Source organism: Oncorhynchus nerka, linkage group LG22, assembly GCF_034236695.1.
Source record: "Oncorhynchus nerka isolate Pitt River linkage group LG22, Oner_Uvic_2.0, whole genome shotgun sequence".
Classification (NCBI taxonomy): Eukaryota; Metazoa; Chordata; class Actinopteri; order Salmoniformes; family Salmonidae; genus Oncorhynchus; species Oncorhynchus nerka.
The window spans coordinates 55,425,894-55,449,639 of record NC_088417.1 but is presented as its reverse complement, the minus strand read 5'-3'; the positions used below and the strand labels follow the sequence as shown (position 1 = coordinate 55,449,639).

Below are 23,746 nucleotides of genomic sequence, written 5' to 3'. Positions count from 1 at the left end.
ACTTTACCGTGTTTTCCTTTTGTTCCTTCCCTCTTCCTTTCAGGTTCTGTACTGACTGCAAGAACAAGGTATTGAGAGCGTACAACATCCTGGTAGGGGAGCTGGACTGCACTAAAGAGAAGGGCTACTGCGCTGCCTTGTACGAGGGTATCCGCTGCTGCCCCCACGAGCGCCACGTCCATGTCTGCTGCGAGACTGACTTCATCGCCCACCTCCTGGGCCGGGCCGAGCCCGAGTTCACCGGAGGTTATGAGTATGTAAACTGATACTTTTTCTTATGTTCTATAAACACGTAGTAAAGTATGATAAAAAATATGCCCGTATCCTTCTGATATACTAGCTTAGTTGTAGTTTTTCCATTACCTTTTTATTTGCTTGTTAAAGACCATATAAACTCAGCAAAAAAAGAAACGTCCTCCCTGTCAACTGCGTTTATTTTCTGCAGACTTAACATGTAAATATCTGTATCAACATAAGATTCAACAACTGAGACATAAACTGAACAAATTTCACAGACATGTGACTAACAAATGGAATAATGTGTCCCTGAACAAAGGGGGATGGGGTTAAAATCAAAAGTAACAGTCAGTATCTGGTGTGGCCACCAGCTGCATTAAGTACTGCAGTGCATCTCCTCATGGACTGCACCAGATTTGCCAGTTCTTGCTGTGAGATGTTACCCCACTCTTCCACCAACGAAGCTGCAAGTTCCCGGACATTTCTGGGGGGGAATGGCCCTAGCCCTCACCCTCCGATCCAACAGGTCCCAGACGTGCTCAATGGGATTGAGATCTGGGCTCTTCACTGGCCATGGCAGAACACTGACATTCCTGTCTTGCAGGAAATCATGCACAGAACGAGCAGTATGGCAGGTGGCATTGTCATGCTGGAGGGTCATGTCAGGATGAGCCTGCAGGAAGGGTACCACATGAGGGAAGAGGATGTCTTCCCTGTAACGCACAGCGTGGAGATTGCCTTCAATGACAACAAGCTCAGTCCGATGATGCTGTGACACACTGCCCCAGACCATGACGGACCCTCCACCTTCAAATCGATCCCACTCCAGAGTACAGGCCCCGGTGTAACGCTCATTCCTTCTACGATAAACGTGAATCCGACCATCACCCCTGGTGAGACGAAACCGCAACTCGTCAGTGAAGAGCACTTGTCTGGTTCAGCAACGGTGGGTTTGTGTCCGTAGGCAACGACGTTGCCGGTGATGTAAGGCAGGTCCTCACCAGACAACAGGCCTACAAGCAGTCAGTCCAGCCTCTCTCAGCTTATTGCGGACAGTTTGATGGAGGGATTGTGCGTTCCTGGTGTGACTCGTGCAGTTGTTGCCATCCTGTACCTGTCCCGCATGTGTGATGTTCGGATGTACCGATCCTGTGCAGGTGTTGTTACACGTGGTCTGCCACTGCGAGGACGATCAGCTCTCTGTCCTGTCTCCCTGTAGCTCTGTCTTAGGCGTCTCACAGCACATCTGCAGTCCTCATGCCTCCTTGCAGCATGCCTAAGACACGTTCACGCAGAGGAGCAGGGACCCTTGGCATCTTTCTTTTGGTGCTTTTCAGAGTCGTAGAAAGGCCTCTTTAGTTTCCTAAGTTTTCATAACTGTGACCTTAATTGCCTACCGTCTGTAAGCTGTTATAGTGTCCTAATAGGGATAGCGGGACACCAGTCAACAACATCCGGTGAAATTGGAGGGCGCGCAATTCAAATAAATAATCGTAGTATTAAACATTCATGAACATACAATATCTTATATAATTTAAAAGCTTAAATTATTGTTAGTCTAACTGCGTTGTCTGATTTTTAAAAAGGCTTTACGGCGAAAGCATACCATTGTCTGAGGACGGCACCCCACAACATATTTTTCAACCAGCACAGGCTTCATAAAATCACAAATAGCAACGTTAAATAAATCACTTACTTTTTTGAAGGTCTTCCTCTGTTTGCAATCACAAGGGTCCCAGCTACAACATGACTGGTCGTTTTGTTAGATAAAATCCTTCTTTATATCCCAAAAAGTCATTTTAATTGGTGCCATCGATTTCAGTAATCCAAGGAGTCCAAAAAGCTATCGCTAAACTTCGTCCAAATAAGTCAAACAACGTTTCTATTTAATCCTCAGGTACTCAAATGTAAATGAGCTGTAATAGTTCATACGGAAAGTAGTATGTTCAATAGGAAAGGAAAATTAGTATGTGGGTGCCTTCTCCCTCACGCACAGAAAGACTGATCTGTTCTTCTCACCAAAACTCCAAATACTTGTTAGTTTTTCAAAAAACGAGCCTGAAACCTTGAATAAAGACTGACATCTTGTGGAAGCCAATAGGAATTGCTATCTGGGAGATAGATTTACATAGAAACAATAGGTTCCTATTATAAGAGCCTGGGAGCTCAAAAACAAATCCGATTGGATTTTCGCCTGCCATATCAATTATGTTAGTCTCAGACATTTATTTGAACAGTTTTAGAAACTTCAAAGTGTTTTCTATCCAATGCTACCAGTTATATGCATATCCTGGCTTCTGGGCCTGAGTAACAGGCAGTTTACTTTGGGCATGTCAGTTAGGCTGAAATTCAGGAAACTTGACCATATCCCAGAGGTTTTAATGACAGTTCCACTGCTGCATATTCATTAATTGTTTATGGTTCATTGAACAAGCATGGGAAACAGTGTTTAAACCCTTTACAATGAAGATCTGTGAAGTTATTTGTATTTTTACGAATTATCTTTGAAAGACAGGGTCCTGAAAAGGGACGTTTGTTTTTTTGATGAGTTTATAAGTAAAATGCTAATTTTCACAAAACTCCTGCCGTCTGTTCATAGACGTAGAGAGCGGCACGCTAAGACCATTGACATTGCTCAAGAGGAAGTGCTGACCTGCCTGGGCATCCACCTGTACGAGCGGCTACACAGAATCTGGCTGAAGCTGAGGGCAGAGGAGCAAACCTGGCAGATGCTCTTCTACCTTGGCATTGATGCTCTACGCAAAAGTTTTGAGGTTTGTTTATTTATTTTTGTTTTTTATGATCAAATTATACATTTTTCCACCCAATAACATACTAAAAAGAACACCAAACGAGCTGAGGTTTGTTATACACTGCCAGCTGCATGACATGATAACAAGTTGAAGTGACATGTATCAGACATTTGTTGATGAAAGTGATGTATTTTTTTAAGGATCCCCATTAGCAGCTTCTCTTCCTGGGGTCCAGAAACATTAAGGCAGTTATATACAAGAAATATTACATTTCATAACTTTTCACAACATGAAGTGTGTGCCCTCAGGCCATTACTCTACTACCACATATCTACAATACAAAATCCATCTGTGTAGAGTGCATGTGTTGTGTATATCTCTTCACAGGTCCCGCTGTTCCATGAGGTGTATTTTTATCAGTAAAAAAAAAGAATCTGATTCTACTGCTTGTATCAGTGACCTGATGTGGAATATAGAGTTCCATGTAGTCATTGCTCTATGTAGTAATGTGTGCCTCCCATAGTCTCTTCTGGACTGGGGGATATGCGTGGGTGTCCGAGTTGTGTGATAGTAGTTTAAACAGACAGCTACTGCCTTCAACATGTCAATACTTTAAAAAAAACAAGTATTGATGAAGTCAATCTGTCCTCTAATTTGAGCCATGAGCGATTGACATGCATATTAATGTTGGCTCTCCATGTACATTTAAGGGCCAGCCGTGCTGCCCTGTTCTGAGACAATTGTTATTTTCCTAACTCCATCTTTGTGGCACCTGACTACACGACTGAAAAGTAGTCCAGGTGCAACACAACTAGGGCCTGTAGGACCTGTCTTGTTGATAATGTTAAGGCAGAGCAGCACTTTATTATGGACAGATTTCTCCCCATCTTAGCTACTGTTGCAGCAACATGTTTTGACCATGACAGTTTACAATCCAGGGTTACTCTAAGCAGTTTAGTCACTTCAAATTGTTCAATTTCCACATTATTCATTACCAGATTTAGTTGAGGTTTAGTGAAGGATTTGTCCCCCGCAATTTTTATTTATTTATTAGGACAAATGTATTCCGTGCCTCCCATTCTGAAACTGACTGCAGCTCTTTGTTAAATGTTGCAGTGATTTCACTCGCTGTTGTATCTGAAGTGTTGTCATTCACATACATATATGTGTATATATGCTGGCTTTACTCAGCCATGTCATTAATAAAGATTGAAAAAAGTAAGGGGCCTAGACTGCTGCCCTGTGAAATTCCTGCTTCTACCTGGATTATGTTGGAGAGGCTTTCATAAAATAACACCCTCCGTTCTGTTAGACAGTTAACTCTTTATCCACAATATAGCACATAACAGACTGATCGATAATGTCGAAAGCCGCACTGAAGTCTAACAAGACAGCCCCCACAATCATCTATTTCTCTCAGCCAATCAAAGTCATTTGTGTAAGTGCTGTGCATGTTTGAATGTCCTTCCCTATAAGCACGCTGAAAGTCTGTCAATTTGTTTACTGTGAAATAGCATTGTATCTGGCCAAACTAAGAAGTTTACTATGGGTTTATATCAGGCTGATTGGTCGGCTATTTGAGCCAGTAAAGTGGGCTTTACTATTCTTGGGTAGCATAATGGCTTTTGCTTCCCTCCAGGCCTGAGGGCTTAAATTGAAGATATGGCAAATAGGAGTGGCAATATCATCTGCTATTAACATCAGTAATTTTCCATCTAGATTGTCAAACCCTTGTGGCTTGTCATTGTTGATAGACCACAATAATTTCTTCACCTCTTCCACATTTACCGTACGAAATTCATAAGTACAATGCTTCTTTCATAATTTGGTCAGATAGACTTGGATGTGTAGTGTCAGCGTTTGTTGCTGGGATGTCATCCCTAAGTTTGCTTATCTTGCCAATGAAAAAAATCAGTAAAGTAGTTTGCAATAGCAGTGGGTTTTGTGATGAATGAGCCATCTGATTCAATGAATGATGGAGTGGACTTTTTGGAAGAAAAAAAAACATTTTAGGTGCTCCCAAGCTTTTGTCATGGAAATGACCACCAGGGACACTAGAAGTCAATCTTAAATTAGTCATTCTTTATTATCAGCATGCTGGAAAGGTTCCAACAAACTTAATGTACCAAGTAATACACGTCTGTGTAAGCAGCAGAGCTCCTGACAGACGAGATTATATTTGCATGAATTAGCTTATTCAATATTCATCATTAAAGTTTGGTTCATGCATGTGACTGACCAATACCTCACGAGACTTCTTCTCTCCAAGCTGAGACCTTGAAACTGAGACACCCTTTTCGGTTCTCAAAACAATTTTCTGGGCGTACTGCCAAATTGCTTATACTGATAGTGAGAATTCCTCCCAGGCATGATCGACAGAGGCACCCAAGGGAGTTAGAGGGACATAAATAAGGTTACTTAAATTGTGACTGCCAACAACCCTGGGATAATGTACATACGCTGCAGAATTACAACAACTCGGCGACACAATGGTAAAGATTATCTGAGCTGGGCTTGGGTTGTTGTTTCAACACAGCCTTGAGTCCAGGAGCTGATTTGGATGGACTCTGTCAATCCTGTAGAGCATCTTGTGTTTCCAGAAGGTGTCAAAGTTATCAATAAATGTTCCAACAGAGCTACAGCAATCTTTTAGCCAGGTGTGTAATGCCATTGGCCTGCTGAATCTTTCACATCCGCGGCCCAACAATGGTACCGGAGCTGAAATAATTGGCCACAATCTTTCAGAGCTTGAATCAGTTCTTTAAAATCAATTGTCAGAGGTTCGGAGCTGTATTTTGTGTTGTGTTTCCATCAGACACATGACTCATGTACAGTGCCTTAAATATTCACACCTATTGTCTTTTTCCACATTTGGTTGTGTTACAGACCAGATTTAAAATGTATCAAGTTTAGATTTTTGTCACTGGCCTACATGCAATACCCCATAATGTCAAAGTGGAATTATGTATTTTGAAATTGTAACTAATTAATAAATGAAGCTGAAATGTCTTGAATAAATAAGTATTCAACCCCTTTGTTATGGTAAGCAAAAATACATTTGGGAGTATAAATTTGCTTAAGTCATAAGTTGCATGGACTAAATCTGTGTGCAATAGTGTTTAACATGATTTTTTTTTAAATGATTACCTCATTTCTGTACCCCACATATGCAATTACCTGTAAGGTCCCTCAGTCAAGCAGTGAATTTCAAATACAGATTCAACCACAATGACTAGGGAGGTTCTCCCATGCCTTGCAAAGAATAGCACCTATTGCTATACTGAACAAACGTATAAATGCAACATATATGAAGTGTTGGTCCCATGTTTCAGGAGCTGAAATGAAAGATCCAAGAAAAGCTTATTTCTCAAATGTTAACATTTGTTTATGTCCCTGAAAGTGAGCATTTCTCCTTTGCCAAGTTAATCCATCCACCTGTTGTGGCATATCAAGAAGCTGATTAAATAGCATGATCATTACACAGCTGCACCTTGTGCTGGGCCCAATAAAAGGCCATGTTGACTGCAGGAATGTCCACCAGAGCTGTTGCCAGATAAAATTATTTCATTTCGCTACCAGCCACCTCCAACGTTATTTAAAAAAGCATTGGCAGTAGGTCCAACCGGCCTCATAACACCAGACCACGTGGACCAAGCCAGCCCAGGTCATCCACGTCTGGCTTTTTCACATGCTGGAACGTCTGACGCCAGCCACCCGGACAGCTGATGAAACTGTGGGTTTGCACAACTGAAGAATTTCTGCACAAACTGTCAGAAACCAACTCAGAGAAGCTCATCTGCGTGCCTCTCGTCCTCACCAGGGTCTTCACCTGACTTGCAGTTCGACATTGTAACCAACTTCAGTGGGAAAATGCTCACCTTCGATGGCCACTGGTACACTGGAGAAGTGTACTCTTCACGGATGAATCCTGGTTTCAACTGTGCCGGATAGATGGCAGACGGTGTGTATATCATCGCGTTTGTGACCGGTATGCTGATGTCAACATTGTGAACAGAGTGCCTCGGTGGCAGTGGGGTTATGGTATGGACAGTTATAAACTATGGACAACGAACACAATTACATTTTATCGATGGCAATTTGAATGCACAGGGATACCAGGAAGAGATCCTGGAGGCCCATTGTCATGCCATTAATCCGCCTCCATCATGTTTCAGCATGATAACGCACAGCCCCATGTCTCAAGGACCTGCACACAATTCCTGGAAGCTGAAAATGTCAGTTCTTCCATGGCCTGTATATTCACCAGACATATCACCTGTTGAGCATGTTTTGGATGCTATGGATCGATGTGTACGACAGCGGGTTCCAGTTCCCGCCAATATCCAGCAACTTCACACAGCCATTGACGAGGAGTGGGACAACATTGCATAGGCCACAATAAACATCCTGATCAACTCTAAGCGAAGGAGATGTCACACAGCATGAGGCAAATGCTCTTCACCAGATACTGGCTGGTTTAAATATATATTTGTTTTATTAAGGTATCTGTGACCAACAGATGCATATCTGTTTTCCAGTCATGTGAAATCCATAGATTAAGGCATAATTAATTAATTTAACCTGTAGTGACACCCCATCCCGTGAACGGGACCGTTGTCATCATCTGACACTAATTAGCATAATGCAACGGACATAAATCTTACTAGAAAATAATCCTATTCATGAAAATCACAAGTGAAATATATTGGAACACAGCTTAGCCTTTTGTTAATCACCCTGTCATCTCAGATTTTCAAAATATGCTTTACAGCCAACGCTAGACAAAGCATTTGTAAGTTTATCATAGCCTAGCATAGCATTATGCCTTGCTAGCAGCAGGCAACCTTGTCACGGAAATCAGAAAAGCAATCAAATTCAATCGTTTACTTTTGATGAACTTCGGGTGTTTTCACTCACGAGACTCCCCGATAGACAGCCAAAGTTCATTTTTTTTCCCCAAAAGATTATTTTTGTAGGCGGAATAGCTCTGTTTGTTCTTCACGTTTGGCTGAGAAATCGCCCGAAATTGCGGTCACCACAATGCCGAAAAATATTCCAAATTAGCTCCATAATATCGACAGAGACATGGCAAACGTTGTTTAGAATCCATCCTCAAGGTGTTTGTCTAATATCTATTTGATAATATATCCGTTGGGACAATTCGTTTTTCAGTAGGACCGATTGGAATAATGGCTACCTCTGTATTTTACGCGAGAATCTCTCTCGGAACCACCATGTGACCACTTACGCAATGTGGCCGCCTACGGCTATTCTTCAACAGAAATGCGTAAAACTACGTCACAATGCTGTAGACACCTTGGGGAATACGTAGAAAGCGTAAGCTCGTTGATGGTACATTCACAGCTGAATAGGGAGTCATTGGAACGCAGCGCTTTCAAAACCTGGGGCACATCCAGATTGGATTTTTCTCAGGCTTTCGCCTGCAACATCAGTTCTGTTATACTCACAGACAATATCTTTACATTTTTGGAAACGTTAGTGTTTTCTATCCAAAGCTGTCAATTACAGTGTGGCAAAAAAGTATTTAGTCAGCCACCAATTGTGCAAGTTCTCCCACTTAAAAAGATGAGGCCTGTAATTTTCCTCATAGGTACACTTCAACTATGACAGACAAAATGAGAAAAAAAATCCAGAAAATCACATTGTAGGATTTTTTTATTAATTTATTTGCAAATTATGGTGGAAAATAAGTATTTGGTCAATAACAAAAGTTTATCTCAATACTTTGTTATATACCCTTTGTTGGCAATGACAGAGGTCAAACATTTTCTGTAAATCTTCACAAGGTTTTCGCATACTGTTGCTGGTATTTTGGCCCATTCCTCCATGCAGATCTCCTCTAGAGCAGTGATGTTTTGGGGCTGTTACTGGGCAACACGGACTTTCAACTCCCTCCAAAGATTTTCTATGGGGTTGAGATCTGGAGACTGGCTAGGCCACTCCAGGACCTTGAAATGCTTCTTACGAAGCCACTCCTTCGTTGCCCGGGCGGTGTGTTTGGGATCATTGTCATGCTGAAAGACCCAGCCACGTTTCATCTTCAATGCCCTTGCTGATGGAAGGAGGTTTTCACTCAATCTCACGATACATGGCCCCATTCATTATTTCCTTTACACAGATCAGTCCCTTTGCAGAAAAACAGCCCCAAAGCATGATGTTTCCACCCCCATGCTTCACAGGAGGTGTGGTGTTCTTTGGATGCAACTCAGCATTCTTTGTCCTCCAAACACGACGAGTTGAGTTTTTACCAAAAAGTTATATTTTGGTTTCATCTGACCATATGACATTCTCCCAATCTTCTTCTGGATCATCCAAATGCTCTCTAGCAAACTTCAGACAGGCCTGGACATGTACTGGCTTAAGCAGGGGGACACGTCTGGCACTGCAGGATTTGAGTCCCTGGCGGCGTAGTGTGTTACTGATGGTAGGCTTTGTTACTTTGGTCCCAGCTCTCTGCAGGTCATTCACTAGGTCCCCCCGTGTGGTTCTGGGATTTTTGCTCACCGTTCTTGTGATCATTTTGACCCCACGGGGTGAGATCTTGCGTGGAGCCCCAGATTGAGGGAGATTATCAGTGGTCTTGTATGTCTTCCATTTCATAATAATTGCTCCCACAGTTGATTTCTTCAAACCAAGCTGCTTACCTATTGCAGATTCAGTCTTCCCAGCCTGGTGCAGGTCTATAATTTTGTTTCTGGTGTCCTTTAACAGCTCTTTGGTCTTGGCCATAGTGGAGTTTGGAGTGTGACTGTTTGAGGTTGTGGACAGGTGTCTTTTATACTGATAACAAGTTCAAACAGGTGCCATTAATACAGGTAACGAGTGGAGGACGGAGGAGCCTCTTAAAGAAGAGGTCTACAGGTCTGTGAGAGCCAGAAATCTTGCTTGTTTGTAGGTGACCAAATACTTATTTTCCACCATAATTTGCAAATAAATTCATTAACAATCCTACATTGTGATTTTCTGGATTTTTTTTTTCTCATTTTGTCTGTCATAGTTGAAGTGTACCTATGATGAAAATTACTGGCCTCATCTTTTTAAGTGGGAGAAATTGCACAATTGGTGGCTGACTAAATACTTTTTTGCCCCACTGTATATGCATATTCTAGCATCTTTTCCTGACAAAATATCCCGTTCAAAAACGGGAACGTTTTTTTTTTTCCAAAAATGAAAATACTGCCCCCTAACACCAAGAGGTTTAGGAAAACAATCAATTTAAATGAACTATAACAGGGGCTCATAAGTATGCATTTCACTGTAAGGTCTACACCTGTTGTATACGCATGCATGTGACTAATAACATTTGATTTGAGCAGTATCTTATATTTTTGTTCAGGGTAGAGGTGTTTTTAAAAAATAAAATAAAAATCTCACATTGAATATCCCCTTAAGCATGGTAAAGTTATGAATTACACTGGATGGTGTATCAATAGACCCAGTCACTACAAAGATGCAGGCGTCCTTCCTTACTACGTTGCCGGAGAGGAAGGAAACTGCTCGGGGATTTCACAATGAGGCCAATGGTGATTTTTAAAACCAGTTAGAATTTAATGGCTGTGATAGGAGAAATGAGGATAGATCAACATTGTAAACTAAAAAAGTAACGTCCCTTTTTCAGGACCCTGTCTTTCAAAGATAATTTGTAAAAATCCAAATAACTTCACAGATCTTCATTGTAAAGGGTTTAAACACTGTTTCCCTTGCTTGTTCAATGAACCATAAACAAGTTATGAAAATGCAGCTGTGGAACGGTCGTTAAGACACTAACGGCTTACAGACGGTAGGCAATTAAGGTCACAGTTATGAAAACTTAGGACACTAAAGAGACCTTTCTACAGACTCTGAAAAACACCAAAAAGAAAGATGCCTGCTCATCTGCGTGAACGTGCCTTAGGCATGCTGCAAGGAGGCATGAGGACTGCAGATGTGGTCAGGGCAATAAATTGCAATGTCTGTACTGTGAGACACCTAAGACAGCGCTACAGGGAGACCGGACAGACAGCTGATCATCCTCGCAGTGGCAGACCACGTGTAACACCTGCACAGGATCGGTACATCCGAACATCACACCTGTGGGACAGGTACAGGATGCAACAACTGCCTGAGTTACACCAGGAACACACAATCCCTCCATCAGAACCATCAGGTTCTCACCCAAGATTTGACAGTACATGGCCCTGTCCATCGTCCCTTTGATGCTGTGAAGTTGTCCTGTCCCCTTAGCAGAAAAACACCCCCAAAGCATAATGTTTCCACCTCCATGTTTGACGGTGGGGATGGTGTTCTTGGGATCATAGGCAGCATTCCTTCTCCTCCAAACACGGCGAGTTGAGTTGATGCCAAAGAGCTCCGTTTTGGTCTCATCTGACCACAACACTTTCACCCAGTTGTCCTCTGAATCATTCAGATGTTCATTGGCATGTATATGTGCGGCGCTGCAGGATTTCAGTCCTTCACGGCGTAGTGTGTTACCAATTGTTTTCTTGGTGACTATGGTCCCAGCTGCCTTGATCATTGCCAAGATCCTCCCGTGTAGTTCTGGGCTGATTCCTCACCGTTCTCATGATCATTACAACTCCACGAGGTGAGATCTTGCATGGAGCCCCAGGCCGAGGGAGATTGACAGTTATTTTGTGTTTCTTCCATTTGCGAATAATCGCACCAACTGTTGTCACCTTCTCACCAAGCTGCTTGGCGATGGTCTTGTAGCCCATTCCAGCCTTGTGTATGTCTACAATCTTGTCCCTGACATCCTTGGAGAGCTCTTTGGTCTTAGCCATGGTGGAGAGTTTGGAATCTGATTGATTGATTGCTTCTGTGGACAGGTGTCTTTTTATACAGGTAACAAACTGAGATTAGGAGCACTCCCTTTAAGAGTGTGCTCCTAATCTCAGCTCGTTACCTGTATAAAAGACACCTGGGAACCAGAAATCTTTCTGATTGAGAGGGGGTCAAATACTTATTTCCCTCATTAAAATGCAAATCAATTTATAACATTTTTGACATGTGTTTTTCTGGATATTTTTGTTGTTATTCTGTCTCTCACTGTTCAAATAAACCTACCATTTAAAATTATAGACTGATAATTTCTTTGTCAGTGGGCAAACGTACAAAATCAGCAGGGGATCAAATACTTTTTCCCTCACTGTGTGTATTGAGTCAACATTCAACCTTTTTTTATTTAGACAAATAATTTTCACTATAACAACCTGTTAACACCCATTTCCCCAGATGGCGGTGGAGAAGGTGCAAGGCATCAGTCGTCTGGAACAGCTGTGTGAAGAGCTGTCGGAGGAGGAGAGGGCCAAGGAGCTGAAGCAGGAGAAGAAGAGGCAGAAGAAGAAGAACAGGCGAAAAAACAAGTGCGGCTTCAACATGTCCGACGGCAAGGAGAAGAGCCTGGATGAGGTAATGTTTTTCTCCACTCTTACACACGACAGGAGTACAGTATGACAACAGGGAAATAACAGTGAGTCTGTTTTAGGAAACTGTCCCCACATGCCCTTGTCCGGCATACTTGTTCCGCATTCTGTGGTGAACCTTATCCAGGCTCTTCATTATCAAGCTAACCATGTTATTACCAGATTACTAAAGCATTCTATTTGTAACCTTTTTATTATTCACACACTCAGTGTTTGGCATCCATAGTGTTTGGCATCCATAGGTTTAAATAGCAACTAATGGCTTTCAAATTGTCATACAGTGTTTGTAAGTCCAACTCTCCCTGCCCATAACACTGCCACTTAGGGCCGAACAGATTTAGTCCACTGGTCGATTTTGTATATTTTTATTTATTTATTTGCTCCTGAGTGGCGCAGCGGTCTAAGGCACCGCATCTCAGTGCAAGAGGTGCCACTACAGTCACTGGTTCAAATCCTGGCTGTATCACATCCGTCTGTGATTGGGAGTCCCATAGGGGTGTCGCACAATTGGCTCAGCGTCGTCCAGGTTTGGCCGTGGTAGGCAGTCTTTGTAAATAATTTGTTCTAAACTGACTTGCCTAGTTAAATATTTTATTTTTTTAAGTTATGTTTTATTTTTTACTTTTTGGGGTGTCGATATGCTTTTAATCGACAAAGTTTTTTATTTTTTATTGTCCGAGCAGTCACATATATATTATTTTTGTTATGGCACTTGGCGCCTGTCTGAGTGGACTAAACCATTGTGGAGGCCCGGGGATGCCACACCAGTAATAGGAAGTTCATAACATAGTCAGTTCAATTCCCCAACAATATTTTAAGATTGAATGATTTTCTCACGAACTTCTCAAATATCATCTTATAAATGTTAAATGTTTGTTGCTAGGCAACTGTTTTATGTAGCTAGCAATGCCAATCATGTTAGCATATTTCTTACTGAGATTACTGTTCTAAAACATGTTCTTGGATTTATAATAATCAATACTGAAACTTTCAGAAGAAGTTTGAGTGAATTAAACATGTTCAATTGCCTTCATGAACTTTTTCTCTCACTGCCCTGAGTTTAAGACAAAGGGTTTAGCTATCTCGAAATTAACAACATTTCCAATAAGTTCCTTTTCAAGAATCAAATTTCTTAACTTTTTGCTTAAGGAGAAACATAAGAAATAGCGCAAGAAAATGTCTAAGAACCTTTTTGAGGAATAGCAACTTTGCATAACTTAAGTCTACAGTAAAGAAGAAATTGCTTTTAAGAAGGTTTTGTGAATCTGGGCCCAGGTTTTTCTTCTTCTGAATAGGCGATATTAATCTCTGGCTCCCTCTAATTTGCATTTAAGCACTGTGATTAAAAATTATCAGACAAGCTCAGTAGCCTGCATATAGTTGATTTTATTCAAACGTGGGGTGTGTCTATATATACATGTTACAAAATATAGACCAATCAATTAGTCGAAAGAACAGACGACTCGGTCGACCAAGATTGTTTTTGTCTGGGACAGCCCTACTGCCACCCCTTTCTGTGGTCATCCCATTAACAATAATATAATACTGTTCTGACATACTATGCTCCCCCATACAGGCTTCATTAGAGTCTGTGGAGAGAAGAGGCTGCAAGGCCTGTGGAAGCCCAGAGGTGGAGGGTCATGTCGGCTGTGTGGAGGTGGTCGTCACCAGCAACGAGAGCACTACTTCCTGCAGCTGTCCAGATGGCACCGTTCCCAAAGTCAAGAAAGGTAAAGCTGCCACCAATATCCAACCATCACCTAAGACCAGATACCTGACCCTGTGTAAGATCAATCTTACCTATGATGGCTAATACTGAAATGTATTTGTTTTATTTTTACTGAGTATACAAAACATTAAGAACACCTGCTTTTTCCATGACACACACCAGTGGTTCCCGAACTGTGGGTAAAGAGATTAACAAATGCAACCACAACAAAAAATCACTGAACTAGTCATTTTCCTTGTTTTGCGTCTATGGGCGTAATTTAAAAGCTGATTTAATAGTGGGGGCAGTCAATATTTTTTTAGCTCGTCGACCACCTCCCCAAATTGGCGCACATTTTCAAACTAGCTACCCTGTTCTCAGAGTCTCCGACACAATTTAGCTAAATATGGACCATTGGCTGATTTAACAAAAATAAAGACAATCCAACCAATAACGAGGGTGAATCTACAACTGATGAACCGCAATCTGATAATGACACTGGTGGGAGAGGCTGGTGGGAGAGACCCTAATGCCAGTGGGAAAGAAGCGCAAGGATAAGCTGACCCTCAAATTCAGCAAAGCTACAGAATTATCAAGATGATTACATGCAGTATGGTTTCACGTGTCATGGTCGATGGGGATCCACATCCACAATGTGTTGTGGATGTGATAGCAAACTACAGTTTGAAGCCAGTGAAATTGAAGAGGCATTTACAGTGTGGGTGTGACACACACATCAAACAACGCACACCGATAAACCTGTGGATTTTTTTCTATCACAAAGACCAAGATTTTCTTGGCCAAAAGCAGGTATTAAACACATAGTGATTTATAACAGTACCAGTCAAAAGTGTGGACACCTACTCATTAAAGGGTTTTTCTTTGTTTTGACTATTTTCTGCATTGTAGAATAATGGTGAAGACATCAAAACTATGAAATAACTCATATGGAATCATGTAGCAACCAAAACTGTTAAACAAATCCAAATTAATTTTAGATTCTTCAAAGTAGCCACGATGACAGCTTGGCATTCTCTCAACCAGTTTCATGAGTTAGTAACCTGGAGTGCTTTTCCAACCGTCTTGAAGGAGCACTTGTTGGCTGCTTTTCTTTCCACTCTGCCGTCCAACTCATCCCAAACCATCTCCATTGGGTTGAGGTCAGATGATTGTGGAGGCCAGGTCATCTGATGCAGCACTCCATCACTCTCCTCCTTGGTCAAATAACCCTTACACAGCCTGGAGGTGTGTTGGGTCATTGTACAATCGAAAAACAAATGATAGTCCCACTAAGCGCAAACCAGATGGGATGGCGTATCGCTGAAGAATGCTGTGGTAGCCATGCTGGTTAAGTGTGCCTTGAATTCTAAATAAATCACTGACTGTGTCACCAGCAATCACACCACCACCTCCATGCTTCATGGTGGGAACCACACATGTGGAGATCATCCGTTCATCTACTCTGCGTGTCACAAAGACACGGCGGTTGGAACCAAAAATCTCATTTAGACTCATCAGACCAAAGGACAGATTTCCACCGGTCTAATGTCCATTGCTTGTGTTTCTTGGTCCAAGCATGTCTCTTCTTATTATTGGTGTCCTTAATAGTGGTTTCTTTGCAGCAATTTGACCATGAAGACCTGATTCACGCAGTCTCCTCTGAACAGTTGATGTTGAGATGTGTCTGTTACTTGAACTCTGAAGGATTTATTTGGGCTGCTATCTGAGGTGCAGTTAACTCTAATGAACTTATCCTCTGCAGCAGAGGTAACTCTGGGTCTTCCTTTCCTTTGGCGGTCCTCATGAGAGCCAGTTTCATCATAGCGCTGATTTTTGCAACTGCTCTTGAAGAAACTTTAAAACTTCTTGACATTTTCATGATTCACAGACCTAAATGTCTTTAAGAAATTATGGACCGTTGTTTCTCTTTGCTTATTTGAGCTGTTCTTGCCATAATATGGACTTGGTCTTTTACCAAATAGGGCTTTTCTGTATACCACACCTACCTTGTCACAACACAACTGGTTGGCTCAAATGCATTATGAAAGAAATTCCACAAATTAACTTTTAATAAGGCACACCTGTTAATTGAAATGCATTCCAGGTGACTACCTCATGTAGCTGGTTGAGAGAACGCAGAGTGTGCAAAGCTGTCATCAAGGCAAAAGGTGGCTACTTGGAAGAATCTCATATCAAAATATATTTGATTTGTTTAATACTTGTGGTTACTACATGATTCCATATGTGTTATTTCAGTGTAGAAAAATAGTTTAAAAAAATAAAGAGAAATTAGGTGTACTAACTTTTGACAAATACTGTATATTGCATGCAGCTCAGCTTCTCGTATCATTAGATACTGCTATGACGGGCAACTACATGAAGATGTGTTAATTTGCAGTGCACTTGAGGGGACATGCACTGGACAGGATATATTCAACTGGCTTGATGAGGAGGGGGTATGTTAGGAGATGTGTGCACAGATGGGGCTGGTTCTATGATGGGTTAACATAAGGGTCTGAAGGCAAAGGTACAAGCCATTGCACCACACGTAGTATTCACTCATTATGTTATACACAGGGAAGATCTTTCTTCCAAGGCCCTTGATAATGGGCTTAGTAGCGTGCTTCAAACGGTAATAAAAATAGTGAACTTCATAAAGGCAAGCCCCATGAATACCATACTATTTGCTGTCCTGTGCCAAGAAATGGGATCTGAGCACAAATGATTACTGCTGCATACTGAGATCAGGTGGGTCTCGCGAGGTAAAGTGCTGCTGCGTCTATTTGAAATGAGATGAGGTACGCCTATTCCTACTGGATATGCAGAATGCCTGACGGATCCTAAATGACTGTCAAACCTAGCCTACTTTGCAGAATGAATTGATAGAATTAATGGACTTAACATGACACTACAAGGCCCAAATACCAACATTGTCATAAGCCCGACAAAGTTGAGGGGTTTGTGAAGAAGCTGACGCACTGGGCAGTACGAGGGGAGTGTGGAGATCGATCACTGGACACCATGAGCTTGAGGAAAATGAACTGCACCTGGATGATGCCACAAAGGTCAAGGATCGTTCATCACCTCCGAGGACTTATTGGACAGTTCTGGAGGTACTTTCAAGAGACGCACAAAAACGACTGGATCCGACAACCATTCATTGCCATCACCGCTGGCAGCTACCTGTCATCGGAGCTACAGGACTCCCTCTTGGACCTGTCCAGTGACAGGACCCTGCTGGAGGAATTTGGGCTGTCAATCGCAGGAGAATACCCGGAATTATCTGAAATTGCGTTGGATAAATTGAGGAGTATACAACCTCAGTCACCGGCTTCATCAATAAGTGCATCGACGACGTTGTCCCCACATGTACATATCCCAACCAGTAGCCATGGATTACAGGCAACATTGCACTGAGCTAAAGGCTAGAGCTGCTGCTTTCAAGGAGCGGGACACTTATCCGGACGCTTACAATAAATCCCGCTATGCCCTCAGACAAACCATCAATACAGGACTAGGATTGAATGCTAGTGCACCGGCTCTGACGCTTGTTGGATGTGGCAGGGCTTGCAAACTATTTAGAGCTGCCCAGTGTCGCGAGCCTACCAGACGAGCTAAATGCCTTTTTTATGCTCTCTTCGAGGCAAGCAACACTGAAGTATGCATGAGAGCACCAGCTGTTCTGGACGACTGTGTGATCACACTCTCCATAGCCAATGTAAGTAAGCAAGACCTTTAAACAGGTCAACATTCACAAGGCCGCGGGGCCAGATGGATTACCTGGATGTGTACTCGGAGCATGCCCGGACCAACTGGCAAGTGTCTTCACTGACATTTTCAACCTGACCATGTGTGTAATACCTACATGTTTTAAGCAGACCACCATAGTCCCTGTGCCCAAGAACACAAAGGCAACCTGCCTAAATGACTACAGACCCGTAGCACTCACGTCCGTAGCCATGAAGTGCTTTGAAAGGCACATCAACACCATTATCCCAGAAACCCTAGACCCACTACAATTTGCATACCGCCCAAACCGATCCACAGATGATGCAATCTCTATTGCACTCCACACTGCCCTTTCCCACCTGGACAAAAGGAACACCTATGTGAGAATGCTGTTCATTGACTACAGCTCAGCGTTCAACACCATATTACCCTCAAAGCTCATCACCAAGCTAAGGATCCTGGGACTAAACACCTCCCTCTGCAACTGGATCCTGGACTTCCTGACAGGCCGTCCCCAGGTGGTGAGGGTAGGTAGCAACACATCTGCCACGCTGATCCTCAACACTGGAGCCACCCAGGGGTGCATGCTCAGTCCCCTCCTGTACTCCCTGTTCACCCACGACTGCATGGCCAGGCACGACTCCAACACCATCATTAAGTTTGCTGACGACACAACAGTGGTAGGCCTGATCACCAACAACGACGAGACAGCCTATAGGGAGGAGGTCAGAGACCTGGCCGGGTGGTGCCAGAATAACAACCTCAACGTAACCAAGACTAAGGACTACAGGAAAAGGAGCACCGAGCACGTTCCCATTCTCATCGACGGGGCTGTAGTGGAGCAGGTTTAGAGCTTCAAATTCCTTGGTGTCCACGTCAACAACAAACTAGAATGGTCCAAACACACCAAGACAGTCGTGAAGAGGGCACGACGAAGCCTATTCCCCCTCAGGAAACTAAAAAGATTTGGCATGGGTCCTGAGATCCTCAAAAGGTTTTAGAGCTGCAACATTGAGACCATCCTGACTGGTTGCGTCACTGCCTGGTACGGCAATTGTTCGGCCTCCGACCGCAAGGCACTTCAGAGAGTAGTAGTACAGCACTGGGCCAAAGCTGCCTGCCATCCAGGACCTCTACACCAGGCGGTGTCAGAGGAAGGCCCTAAAAATTGCTAAAGACCCCAGCCACCCCAGGCATAGACTGTTCTCTCTACTACCGCATGGCAAACGGTACCGGAGTGCCAAGTCTAGGACAAAAGGCTTCTCAACAGTTTTTACCCCCAAGCCATAAGACACCTGAACGGGTAACCAAATGGTTACCTGGACTATTTGCATTGTGTGCCACCCCCAAGCCCTCTTCTACGCTGCTGCTACTCTCTGTTTATCTTATATGCATAGTCACTTTAACTATACATTCATGTACATACTACCTAAATTGGCCCGACCAACCAGTGCTCCCGCACATTGGCTAACCGGGCTATCTGCATTGTGTCCCACCACCCGCCAACCCCTCTTTTTACTCTTCTGCTACTCTCTGTTCATCATATATGCATAGTCACTTTAACGATACCTACATGTGCATACTACCTCAATAAGCCTGACTAACAGCTGGTTGTGTATAACCTTGCTACCGTTATTTTTAAATGTCTTTTTACTGTTGTTTTATTTCTTTACTTACACACACACACCATTTTTTTTCTTCTTTCACACCATTGGTTAGAGCCTGTAAGTAAGCATTTCACTGCTCCCAAGGTTCACCTTCCAATTCGTTCGTGGAATTATCACTAGTTCTAGTGCAGAAAACATGGTAATTAACCATGTTGAATATTGGCCTGTTGGAAACTACACCTCCCTACCCCATTGCACACTTCAGACTTGATCTGATTTATCTCTACAGAAACGACACATCGAGCTCTCAGGGAAAAATACGCAACGATTATGGAATTCAAATAATTGCACCGACGTCGGTCAATTACTTTAAAAAAAAAAAACTAAAAATAGCCAATATTTTGGTTAATCGCTTAGCACTATCGGCCACTTTAGTTGTGATACAAACCTTATCAAAACATATAGGCTACATGATGCATGTGACTATGATTAGAAAACGTCTGTGGGGGAAAAAATAATCATGCGCTGTTTCTTGACTTAAATTGCAACCGCTGGGTTATCATTCACAAGTGATAATATTCTCTCTCACACATCAGACTATTCTCAGTTTTATCTTGTCTTGACATATATTATTTAGTATATGTTAAATTAAGTTTTGATTTAGAATGGGGCATTATCATGCACCTGTCGGAACGGGGGGAAAGACTTGCATAGCCTATAGAAATGTTGTGCTACATGGCCTTATAGGAAACGTATATAATTCTATGCATCAACCAGCGATCAGGAGCTGGCTTTCGCTGAGCAACAGGTGATCCTATTCCACTCAAACTCTGAATCCCAGGGCTCTCGTGAAGTGTTCAATTTGATTTTCAATCACATTTATGTCAGTGTGATTAGAGGGACTATAGAATGCTGAGAACCAGGCTATTAGCGACTGGCCTTTGGCAAGTTTGGTAGGCTACTAATGACCATCCCTAGCATCGGAGTGCAGTTTTGGAGAAACCTACTTTCCGTGAATCAAGTCACGTGGAGTTTGACTGCGGTCATGACTCGTGACTGCCAGTGTGGAGGTAATATGGTCACCGTAACAGCCCTATTAACACCATAGACTGCTGAATTTGCTAAATAACTTTTCTTTCATTTTGATTCCAGCACAATTGAAAATGTGGCACAAATTTGCTTCAGCCTAGTCTCAATGAAGAGTTTAGTGTTGGACTAGCCATGTGCAACATGCACTCGCAGTTTCAAGCCTGCTTGAGTTCGCGGCAGGCGGACAAGCAACATCCACTGTCGTAGTACAGCTGAAGCATGACGTGGAATGTGAAACTGAAGCTGGCTAGCTTTATAAAAGTCTAAGTTGATCTACTGTAGCTTGCTTCGTAGTATTCTACTCGATCAATTGAACGTTTATGGTGGCACCTGTGATGGCATTTTCCACCACCATCAACAAAACGCCAAATTATGGAATTTTTCGAAACACGTGTGGATAATGTCCTGAGGTGTAATTGAAGTTGTTCTGGCTCCTGGTGGCCCAAACACCCTATTAAGACACTATATATTGGTGTTTCTTTATGATATTTCAACGCCGATACCGATACCTATTATTGGAGGACCAAAATGACAATTACACCAATACTGAATTAACACTTATTGTAACTTAATATAATACATCAATAATATCAATTTAGCCTCAAATAAATAATGAAACATGGTCAATTTGGTTTAAATAATGCTAAAACACAGTGTTGGAGAAGAAAGTAAAAGTGCAATATGTGCCATGTAAAAAAGCTAACGTTTAAGTTCCTTGCTCAGAACATGAGAACATATGAAAGCTGGTGGTTCCTTTTAACATGAGTCTTCAATATTCCCAGGTAAGAAGTTTTAGGTTGTAGTTATTATAGGACTATTTCTCTCTCTACGATTTGTATTTCATATACCTTTGACTATTGGATGTTCTTATAGGCACTTTAGTATTGCCAGTGTAACAGTATAGCTTCCATCCCTCTCCTCGCTCCTCCCTGGGCTCGAACCAGAAACACATCGACAACAGCCACCCTCTAGGCAGCGTTACCCATGCAGAGCAAGGGGAACAACCACTCCAAGTCTCAGATCGAGTGACGTTTGAAATGCGCACCCCGCTAGCTAGCTAGCCATTTCACATCGGTTACACCAGCCTAATCTCGGGAGTTGATAGGCTTGAAGTCATAAACAGTGCAATGCTTGAAGAATTGCGAAGGGCTGCTGGCAAACGCACTAAAGTTCTGTTTGAATGAATGCTTACGAGCCTGCTGCTGCCTACCCCCGCTCAGTCAGACTGCTCTATCAAATCATAGACTTAATTATAACATAATAACACACAGAAATATGAGCCTTTGGTCATTAATATGGTTGAATCCGAAAACTATCATTTTGAAAACAAAACGTTTATTCTTTCAGTGAAATGCGGGTGGCATCCCTAAGTCTAAATATTGCTGTTACATTGCACAACCTTCAATATTATGTACAATTCTGGCAAATTAATTACGGCCTTTGTTAGGAATAAATGGACTTCACACAGTTTGCAACGAGCCAGGCGGCCCAAACTGCTGCATATACCCTGACTCTGCTTGCACAGAACGCAAGAGAGGTGACACAATTTCCCTAGTTAAAATAAATTCATGTTAGCAGGCAATATTAACTAAATATGCAGGTTTAAAAATATATACTTGTGTATTGATTTTAAAGAAAGGCGTTGATGTTTATGGTTAGGTACATTGGTGCAACGACAGTGCTTTTATTCGCAAATGCGCTTGTTAAATCATCACCCGTTTGTCGAAGTAGGCTGTGATTCGATGAGAAATGAACAGGCACCGCATCGATTATATGCAACGCAGGACAAGCTAGATAAACCATGTGTAGTTAACTAGTGATTATGTTAAGATTGTTTTATAAGATAAGTTTAATGCTACCTAGCAACTGCCCTCGCGTAACAGGTAGTCAGCCTGCCATGCAGGCTCCTCGTTGAGTGCAATGTAAGGCAGGTGGTTAGAGCGTTGGACTAGTAACCGGAAGGTTGCGAAAACTAATCCCCAAGCTGACAAGGTAAAAATCTGTCGTTCTGCCCCTGAACAAGGCAGTTAACGTTCCTAGGCCATCATTGAAAATAAGAATGTGTTCTTAACTGACTTGCCTAGTTAAATAAAGGTGTACCAAAAAAAACGATTATGAAAACTTGAAATTGGCCCTAATTAATCGACCATTCTGATTAATCGGTCGACCTCTAATCTGTATATGGGCAGGCGGCATTGCCCGCTAGACCAGCCTCAGGCACTTGTTGAGCTCATTTAAGTGATTTTTCTCCTTGTCCTTTCCCCAGGTTTGTCACCCCACAGCAATGGGAGTGACTGTGGCTACTCTTCTAGCATGGAAGGCAGCGAGACTGGCTCACGGGAGGGATCTGACGTCGCCTGCACTGACGGAATCTGCAACCATGAGGAAGCAGGTTGGTCCATTTTTTTGTTGTTGTTGTGTGTGGTCCAAATAGTGATGTGTTTTTCCAAGCCTGGTGTTGCTGTCATTTGTCTTCTTTTTTTTTTGTAAGACAGAATGTGGTGTATCTGGATAGGATGCCTGTCAGTCTCCTTTCTCACTGCTGCTGTGTGTCTTGTTGTCATCTGAAGGAGACTACTTGTGTGGTCACCATCATAATCACTGTAATGAAGACGAGGAGGACGGGGTATACAGCTGTGTGGAGTGCTGGGCTAACTCTGAAGAAAACACGAAGGGCAAGAAAAATAATAAGAAAAGAAAGAACAATGGCTTGTTATGTAACGATCAGGTGAGATGAGAATTTAGTTTGATTTCACCATAGTAGGGATGTGATTTTTCCAGATCTTTACATTTGTATAGTCTAATTTAAATGGACCTTTCCCCTTGACAGTTTTTCCTTGTGTCATGTTAGTCTAGTCAGAGCTATGATTAGTACCCAATTCATTGCTAATCAGGTGACACTATTAAACAAAACTTTAAAACATGTATTTTCTCCAAAGGGTGGAAAAACAGAGGGTTGTGTGATGGAAGGGTACAGGAGAGGGAAAAACACTTCTACAACGTCACCTGTGTGCAGAACCAAAGAGACGTGTGCCAAGTTGTGCTGTGACACCTTTTCTAGCATTGCACTGCAGTTACCATGGGCAGGACATCAAAAGAACATGAGCCATTATCTGGAGGCAAACATGTGTGGTCAGGGGAACACCAGCGCCAACAGTCTCATGGAACTACTGGTCAGTG

General features: G+C 42.5%; 1 protein-coding gene across 7 annotated transcripts in view; it reads left to right on the top strand.

Annotated features, from left to right (window-relative positions):
- LOC115105379 (gametogenetin-binding protein 2-like) overlaps window positions 1-23,746 on the top strand; it is a 45,535-nt gene that overhangs the window by 20,864 nt on the left and 925 nt on the right. For 6 of the 7 annotated variants that reach the window (XM_029627349.2, XM_065007266.1, XM_029627350.2 and 3 more), the window contains 7 exons: window positions 44-253; window positions 2,837-3,011; window positions 12,243-12,419; window positions 14,010-14,163; window positions 22,833-22,958; window positions 23,137-23,294; window positions 23,506-23,739. In XM_029627349.2, the coding sequence (XP_029483209.1) occupies window positions 44-253; window positions 2,837-3,011; window positions 12,243-12,419; window positions 14,010-14,163; window positions 22,833-22,958; window positions 23,137-23,294; window positions 23,506-23,739 (1,234 nt within the window). The remainder of the gene's footprint in view (window positions 1-43; window positions 254-2,836; window positions 3,012-12,242; window positions 12,420-14,009; window positions 14,164-22,832; window positions 22,959-23,136; window positions 23,295-23,505; window positions 23,740-23,746) is intronic. The other variant, XM_065007267.1, reaches the window with a different exon arrangement.